This window comes from Sorghum bicolor, chromosome 3 (genome assembly GCF_000003195.3).
Source record: "Sorghum bicolor cultivar BTx623 chromosome 3, Sorghum_bicolor_NCBIv3, whole genome shotgun sequence".
In the NCBI taxonomy this organism is placed as follows: Eukaryota; Viridiplantae; Streptophyta; class Magnoliopsida; order Poales; family Poaceae; genus Sorghum; species Sorghum bicolor.
The window spans coordinates 13877946-13887085 of NC_012872.2; the positions used below are offsets into that span (position 1 = coordinate 13877946).

Genomic DNA, 9140 nt, shown 5'->3' on the forward strand with positions numbered 1-9140 from the left:
ATTCAGATTCAAATTATGCGGGAGATAACAGAAAGTCCACGTCAGGCTATGTATTTACTCTCGCAAATGGAGCCATATCGTGGAAAAGTAAATTACAGACGGTCATTACATCGTCCACAATGTATGCCAAATTTGTAGCATGTTTTGAGGCATCGGGGGCAGTTGAACTGGTTAATGAAGTTCATACCTGGTTTGAGAGTGGTTGATAACATCTCTAAACCACTACAGTTATACTGCGATAATAATCCAGTAGTAGAATATGCACACAACAATAGGTCAAGTGGTGTTGCCAAACACATTGACATAAGGTACTATGTTGTGAAAGATAAGATCTGGGATCATGTCATAAAGCTTGAGCATATAAGCACTGAAAAGATGCTTGTGATCCACTTACCAAAGCTTACCACCCAGCGTGTTTAGAGAACACATAGCCGGCATGGGTTTAAGGGAAAGCCTATGATTCCTGGACAAAAGGCCCAAAGAATAACAGAATTTGTTTCAGAGCAGAGAAGTGTATCTGTAGCTGTCAAGTCTATCGACGATAGACCGTGATGATGAAGCAGCTCTATGCACTAATTTGTGATGGAATGAATAAGGTAAAAGAGTTTAAAAAGAAAGAATACAAATAAAGAATAGAATGAGATCAAGGGGGAGAATGTTGGTTTGATGTCCTACCAATATGGCCCAACAACCGTATTGGGCCTTGACTCGAGCCCTGATTGGGGGCACCCAACCCTACATGGTTGGTGGACCCCCGTTGCCCTGCGCTATATATAGAGGTGGGGGCCGGTGGCACTATTCACGAGTTGAACAGTTGCCACTCCTCCCCACCGACATTCAAACCCTAGAAAACCCAAACCGATCCAGGGAGCGCAGCCAGCGGCGGGAAATCTCACCGACGCCAGATCCACGCCGTCTCGACGTCCACGCCACCACTGTCTTCAACACCGTTGCGCAGCTAGCAATGACATGGCTTCGGGATCGACATCCGCTGCCCCTGCTACTCCCTCTATTGACGGTCTAATCCTATTAATCCCGATCTATTTACTTGTATTTCCTGTGTTCGTACTAGATCTTGTGTAGGACTTGTACTCTGTTGTTTACAAATCAAAGAATGTACTCGCCTAGATCTACTGCTAGTTGATCCTGTATATAGAATATTTTATCACCTTGTGCATGCATTTTTAAAAAGATGATGGAGCAAGTATTTCAGCATACTGAGTATGACAAGTTAGGTTCAGAATATACATAACTTGAGCAGTCAAAATTTACACCATATACATGTAAACCGAGTGTCACTTAGTTGGTTTGGCCCATGATTTTCAACACTACTTCATCAGCAGCGAACGAACAATGTTAAGCTAATAAACCTGGAACCAATCTAAGGCCTTTGTTTGGGACACATGTAAATTGGAGTTGATACACATATATCTAAACAAGGCCTAATTAGGTTCAAAATCTTAACTTTAGCATGGATTTTTGTATTTTCTTGAATTTATTTTAGACTAGAATTTGAAGGCAGTTTTTTTCGTGCGTGTTTGTGAGCATACCGTGTAATCTATACCTACTAATAAAGAGGCAAAATTTCAGTCTGCCCTTTTTTATTCTGCCCGCTCCTCTCCCATCCGCTTCCTCGTGTCCCCGTCGTTGCGTGCCCGATGCTTCTCTCCTGTCCGCTTCCCCGTCCGCGCCCAGCCTCAAATTTGGTCTGGAAATTTTTTCGTCTGTCCACTCTAATCCAGTCCCAGTCCGTCTCATATGTTTGTACCAGATTCCAGATCGAGTTCAGAACGAAATCACATACAAATCATGTAGCATATACTAGATTTCAGATAGAGTCCAAAACAAAATCACATACAAATCTAAGTACCATATATCCAATAGCAACAACTCCGCGATAGAACGCGCACCTAGAGCCGAAAAAACCAGCTTCACCCAACTCCTTCTTGTCCCCATGGGCCCAGCTTGTGTATCGCACTGATTCGGGGATGGGATGCGGCGGCACGGAGAGGAAGAGGGGTGAGGGCGCGCTGATTTGGGGAGGAGAAGGGCGAGGGCACATTGAAGCGTGGAGCTGGAGGCAAGAATTGGAGGTAGAAGAAACGCCTAGAGCGATGCAGATAAGAGCAGCTTGAGAGGAGGAGTATGGTTCGCTTTCACCACTGCAGGCACCGAACCAAGCAAAGCAATTATTGGAAGCGGCTCATCCTCTCAGTTGGAACCAAGCCAATAAAAAATTGATTGAGTGGAGTTACTGCCGTCCTTTGTGCAGTAGGTGTGGACAAGAAACAATATCCTGCCGCATTCTTCACTCTTTTCTATTTCGCGGTGGCCCCCACCAACACTGTAGCGCTTGAACCATCACAGCAGGATCGAACTAGACACTGAGCAAGATGGAAATAGTACGGAGAAAAAAATACAAGAAAAAAAGGCATGCAGTTGTTTGGATAATTAAGAATGAAAAAAGATAAAAGGTAAAAGAGAAAAAAGGGCAATACAGATATTTCATCATTTTGATAAGATAGGAGAAGTTGTTTTGCTAAACGTTTTTCCAATGAGACAAACTGAAACCATAAAAAGCTGCTCCATGATAAAATATAGAATTGAAGCTATTTTAGTCGGAGCCAGAGCCCTGCCGAATAAGCCCTAGGGCTTAAATCAACTTCTCAATGGTTTTGTTCGTGGATAGGAGAAGCTTGGTCATCTAATGTAGATCGGCGGCCGAGGAAGCTTGCGGCTCAGGTACGACTACAGGTGTTGAAGGCCCAAACAGGCTTTTCCAGCCCATATACAGGTTACATTTCTAACTATTCTGTCTGCCTTTAGCTAGGCAAGGCTTTCGTTTTTATATATTTTTCAATTAGCTCTCATTTTTCTATAAAAAACTAGCTATCATTTTAACTATGCACTGTTTAAATTTTAAGTATATTATCATGAATTAGGTTGATCTTAATTTTCATGTAAAAACAAATAGATACCATAAGAGAGATTATATGTTGTTGGTCACGTGAAAGCGTTACAAGACTAAGAAGAAACAAGAATTGAGAGAGGAACATGAAAGAGTGGTGATGTGATCAAGCCTTATGATGCTAAGCTTTGGTAAAAAAATATTATTAGGTATATAGATATACTATACTAATAATGTTTTAGCTCCAAAGTCTTCTACGTGACTCAAATCTATGACTCGTGCTCATATAAGTTAGAGCAATTCACGTCTAATGACATAACGATGCTCTTATCCAAAATGTATTAAGAACTTGCTTTTTAAATTGTTAAAGTGCCCTTGCATCTTTGTATTGAGAATCCTTTTTTAATCTCAAACTGCCGTCACATCTTATACATCTTGTACGTGATATGATATGAACTTAATAACTCGTTCTCCTACAAGTTATGAAAACTCACATCTAGCCAAAATATAGAATCTAATTTTAAAACATATTAAATCTTGTTGTAACTCACGAAAACAAGTAACATTAACATATTAAAAAGAGAGAAAGAGAATTAATAGTGCATACCCTGCCTTATCCACTCATAGAAGGGAACAGCTAAGGCGTGGGACCTAGAGAGATGAAGGCAAACAAAGATAATACTACTAAGCTGCATGATTCTTTTTTATGATTATTGCCTAAAATAATGATATTATAATAATGCTGAAATTGTTGTGAATACTAGCTTATAAAAGTGATATGGATCCACAATGAATCTTGATAGAACTATATACCTTTTACATTAAATTCAATTCAATAATTTATGATTGTGTATTATGACTTAAGTGGTTTTATATATAATAATAGATTTATAAAACTAAGTTTCACTCCCGTTGCAACGCACGGACATTTTTACGAGTTACTTATAAAAAAATGCATACCGTGTAATTTCAAAGAAAATCTGCACCGTCCAGCGACAAGCACAGACGAGGGCCTTATTGTAAGAAGAAGGAACTTGATTTGGTATATTAATTAATTATAATTTAACGGTTTCTCCTGGAATGTGATTTGATACAATATATTGACACTTGCTTTTCAACACTATTAGACTTAGGGAGTGTTTAGTAAATTCTGAGTTTTGATCCATCATTTTGCATAATGAAACTAAGGTCTTGTTTAATTCTTGAAAAAAATTTGCAAAAAACCCCAAAATCCCAAAACCCTGAATAGCCCACCAAAAATCTAACGCCATTTTTTTTGGTTTTGGTGTTTAGTTCCAAAACATTTTGCAAAATAGGGACACAAACAGCCCCTGTTTAATGCCTCAGTTTGGGATTGCACAGTTTGGAGCCGAAAAAATTTGGCCCTGATTACTTCCAAAACGCAAAAATACAAAATATTTTGCTTTTGGCCCAAAAACTTTAGAACAAAAAAAACCCTAAACATCATGCAAATTTTTTAACAAAATGGCTGTCATTTTTTATTTTAGATTTTGGCCTCAAAAGGTCAAAAAATTCCCAAAAGAGCCTGAAGAGGCCATAATGAAGGCAATAAATTTTACATTTTGGACGGAAATAAAGATAACCCTGATTTTTGGCATTCTGTATTTTATCATTTCAAAGTAGTTGACATTTTTGCATTCCATGTGTAACTAAACAGGCCCTTATATAAAGGCATGATAGTTAAGAGAGCAATAACAGAGCAAAACGCAGTGATGGTACAACATTTTTGCACAATGGATACAATTTTGTAAATAGATTCTCAAATGAGGCCTTATTTAGTTGGTAAAAAATGGATTTGACTACTGTAGCACTTTTATTTGTATTTGACAATTATTGTCCAATCATAGACTAACTAGACTCAATAGCTCGTAAATTATAGGTAAAATATATAATTAATTATTTTTTATCTGTATTTAATGCTCTATCTATGCGTTCAAAGATTTGATACGACAGGTTTTGTAAAATTTTTTAGAACTAAACATGGCTGAGGCCTTGTTTAGATCCAAAAACTTTTTAGATTTTGACACTGTAGCATTTTCGTCTTTATTTGACAAACATTGTCTAATCATGTAGTAACTAGGCTTAAAAGATTCGTATCGTGATTTACAGATAAACTGTATAATTAGTTATCTTTATTATCTATATTTAATGTTCCATGCAAGTGTTATAAGATTCGATATGATGAGAAATCTTGTAAAGTTTTGGGTTTCGGGTGCGTGAGCGACCGCCGACGTGGCTTCTTGCGGCCACAACGGTTCAGTGCAGCCTGTCGTGGTTGTGGCCCTGCAGAGTTACGGCGTGGATCGAGCCCGTTCGCGGGCCGCTTCGCGTGGCTAGACCGGGCCCAAGTATCCCGCTGCGATTGACGAGACGAACACGCGCGCGGCGCGCCAGTCTTCTTGCGGAAGGCCGTGGTGAAATTAAAAGGGTTCCAATTAAAATCGCCGTCTCCCCCGGCAACTCTACTCACTACCTCCACCGATCCTCCTCGTTGCCCTCCCTCCCTCCCCCGTCTTGGAGCAATGCCGTTCACATCCATGCTACCGCGGCCGTATCGAGCCCCGGTTTCGTGTTTACCCTATCTATCCTACTTCGTTTCGTGGTCGCCAACTCTGGCGTCTGGGCAGCCATCCCCTCGGCTCCCGCGTCGACTTGTTATTGGCTCATTTCTTGATTTGGCAGTTCAAGCGAACAGCGACGCCGCGCGGCTATGCAACTCCTCAGTACTACTCAGGTTAAGGCGTGAAACACTGCCGTTCGGTTTCATACTTCCATTGCATATTTGCATTGCACACAAGGTGGTCGCCTTTTTGCCTGCTCAGAAGGTGCTCGTCTGTTGGCTTGCCCTTTTTCTTCCTCAGTTCTCTGTAACCCTATAATTTCATTTTGTCTTCTCTAGTTTCTGGTTCCTTTCGGCTCCCAAGTCATGTCATCCCGGCCAGGTAAGAGCGAGAAATTGACTATTATTGGACTCCAAACAACTGATTTCTTGGTTTCTTCTAAATAGGACTCCAAACGTTGTTTATAAGATCTAATGACATTTTGGGTCTTTTTAATCAATTTTGGTAACTCAAAATACATGTATTTTCAGTTAATGACTGTATTGTCCTTCAGCCTCTGTACACAGATCAAAGTTTTAGTTTCTCTCTAAAAAAAGATCGACATTTCCACCGTGAGTCTTCCATCGCCCGGGCCTGTTCGACTCCGCCGCCGCCCCACCATGGTGCCGCCTCTCCCCAGTGATCCACCATGGACAGAAGCTGAAAAAGGGTCACGGACTGAAGCTAGACAGCAAGACATGAAAAAAAGCTAGACAAGGTAACACGGAGCCACGGATAGAAGCCACGGCGAGGAAGTTACGATGTTTTTTTTTTCTAACAGAGCCGACCATTACAGTGAATGAAGGGTAAAAAAGTTACTTTAGGAACAAATACATGTATTTAGATAAGAAAAGAGATTCAAAAGACACAAAATACCATTATAGCTTATTACCAACGTTTGAAGTCCTATTTTGAAGAAATCAATGTTAAAAATCATATTCTGAAGAAGTCACACGTTTAGAGTCCTAATAGCCAATTTCTCCTTAAAGAGAAGCTGCACTCGTAATAGAGAGGAAAAGAGTGGGAAAGCTATGGTGGACCTCGAAGAGAGCGGGGAGGGAAAAATAAAAGAGAGTCTTATTGAATGATAGATGGATCTTAAATAATTGGTTTTTGTGTTTTAAGATTTTCTTCTTCTTTCTTTTGAAATTTAGGGATCAGCCTTGGATTGGCCTTGCTCTTTTTTATCGTCTTTTTTGCCCCAAATTTTAGAGATGAACTTATTTACGGCTTTGCTCTTAGGCCTTGTTTAGTTGAAGAGGTGGAAAGTTTTTAGGTACCGTAACACTTTTATTTTTATTTGACAATTATTGTTCAATTATGGACTAACTAGGTTTAAAAAAATTATCTCTCAAATAACATGTAAACTATGTAATTAGTTATTTTTTATCTATATTTAATGTTCTATGTATGTGTTGCAAAATTTAATATAACAAGGAGTCATAAAATTTTTTTAGGTTTGGGCGTGAACTCAAGGCTCGCTTTTGGTGTTCTGCCTGCAGCTGCTTACCCCGCCAAAAGCAGAACCCCGCCTTTCCAAAAAGCAGCATCTTACTTAGGCTTTGTTTAATTGGAGAAAATTTTTGATTTTGGTTACTGTAGCACTTTCGTTTGTATTTATTAATTATTGCCCAATCATAGACTAACTAGACTCAAAATATTCGTCTCGTAAATTACAAATAAACTGTGTAATTAGTTTTTATTTTTATCTATATTTAATGTTCTATGTATAAATCTAAAAATTTGATGTGACGAGAAATCTTGAAGAAATCTTGAAAATTTTTGGAAACTAAACAAAGCCTTAGGAGATTAAACCTGGGTGGAGGGGGATTGGGTGGTGGAAGCCTGGAAGGGGATTAACCCAGTCCATTCTTGGATGAATTCTCACGTGTATATCTGGAAGCCAAAGCGCAAAACTGAACCCGGTCTTGTTTAGTTCCCAAAATATTTTACAAAATTTTTCATATTTACTATCACACTAAATCTTACGGCACATGTATAGTGCACTAAATATAGATAAAAGAAATAACATAATTATACAGTTTATTTATAATTTACAAGATAAATCTTTTAAACCTAATTAGTTTAGATAATATTTGTTAAATACAAATGAAACCATTCCTATTTTGTAATTTTTTTTAAGTAAACACGGCCCCGGTCTACCGTTTTCCCTCGCCCAGCCCAAACTTCGAAATTGCCGAAGCCCGCCGTGTGTTCTGAAGTCTCCACGCTTCTCTGCCCCTTCCTACGCTTTCGAGACCAACATGGCGCTAGGCGCCGGCGAGGGTAGCCTCAGCGAGGGGAACAGGGGCGGAGGCGGCGGCCTCAGCGAGGGGAACAGGGGCGGAGGCGGCGGCCTCAGCGAGGGGAACAGGGGCGGAGGCGGCGGCCTCAGCGAGGGGAACAAGGGCGGAGGCGGTGGCCTCAGCAAGAGGAATATGGGAGGACGAAGTGGTGACCTCGCCGGTGCGGATGGAGAAAAGGGGGGCCTCCTCGAAGAGGGGAAGGGCTGCAGCAGACAGGTTCCTCTCCTCCCAGACCTCCATGGGATCCTCATCCCGGGCCCCAGCGCCCCTTCATCGACGATTGACGGGGTCGCACCTCTCGCTCCCATAAAGATTGATTTCAGCCGCAAGGAAAGGGTCTGCGCAAGGATTTTGGGGGGCGATGGGACCCCAGGCTTCTCCAAGAACTCCGGCGAGAAGGCGCCCGCAGGTGGCCTGCGCACCCGCGTCAGACTCTTCAAGGGGTTCCGTATCTTGCCGCTGGGTTTCAAGAATTCATCTCAAGAGGAGGTAACTATGTGGCTGTTATTATGATACCTTCTGTCTTCTGATTTGTCCCTAATTTGAGTGTTTGGGCCTCTTGGTTTACCTGGGATGTGGACTGTTATTATTTTCTTGAAGGGTTTTTTGGATTCATACCATTACAATTTTTGAACTTTGGAGAAACATCATTACTATTCGTCTATTTTGAAGCATGCCATTACAATTCTTTGTTTCCTAAAAAATGCCACAGAATACGTATAGAAACGACTTGGGCCCAGCTGTAGGCGTATACGAATACGTATACTGCATTGTAGCCCCTTTCCCTGTCACTGGTGTGTGGGTCCCACATGTCATCATCTTCTTCCTTCTCATATCTCTTTGGTGAGCAGCATCGTGTATCAGTCACCGTCCATGGCGAGCAGCAGCGGCTAGCACGTGGCCGAGCAGTAACACGCAGGCGAGCAACAGAAGCAGCACGCCAGCTGTGAGACACGAGCTCGCCATCCACCGATCCACGAGCAATAACTGCAGTCTGCAGCACGCTGGAGCAACATTAGCTCGCCATTGACGGGGCCACGAGCTCCACACCAGCTAGGAGCGCCTAGGCTGCGAGCTCCGTGCCGCTTATGCTGCGAGCTCCACATGCCGTCCGGGCCGCGAGCAGCAGCAGCACGCTGCGATCTCCCTTGCTTCCCACAAGCAGCAGCTAGCACGCTGCACACGGGCGAGCAGAAGCAGCAAGCGCCGAGCGGCCGGTGGAGGGGCGCATGTGGCTGGCGGCACGCAGCCTGCGTGGAGGCGTGGAGCTCGCCATGGACGGCACATGGAGCACGCGGCCAGCGA

At 42.1% G+C, this 9140-nt stretch overlaps 1 protein-coding gene and 1 long non-coding RNA gene across 2 annotated transcripts; one reads left to right on the forward strand and one right to left on the reverse strand.

Moving 5' to 3' along the window:
- On the reverse strand, positions 1206–2202 carry LOC110434074. Its single transcript, XR_002451556.1, has 2 exons — positions 1871–2202; positions 1206–1753 (listed from the first exon to the last, which is right to left on the reverse strand). It is a non-coding gene; the product is annotated as an uncharacterized LOC110434074 (long non-coding RNA).
- Positions 7794–8348, forward strand: LOC110433632 (heavy metal-associated isoprenylated plant protein 33-like). The gene has a single exon (XM_021456132.1). The coding sequence runs from the start codon at positions 7794–7796 to the stop codon at positions 8346–8348; it is 555 nt and encodes a 184-aa protein (XP_021311807.1).

Excerpts from the sequence above, each read along its gene's own strand:
- LOC110433632 (XM_021456132.1), top strand. The coding sequence starts at position 7,794 with ATGGCGCTAGGCGCCGGCGAGGGTAGCCTCAGCGAGGGGAACAGGGGC.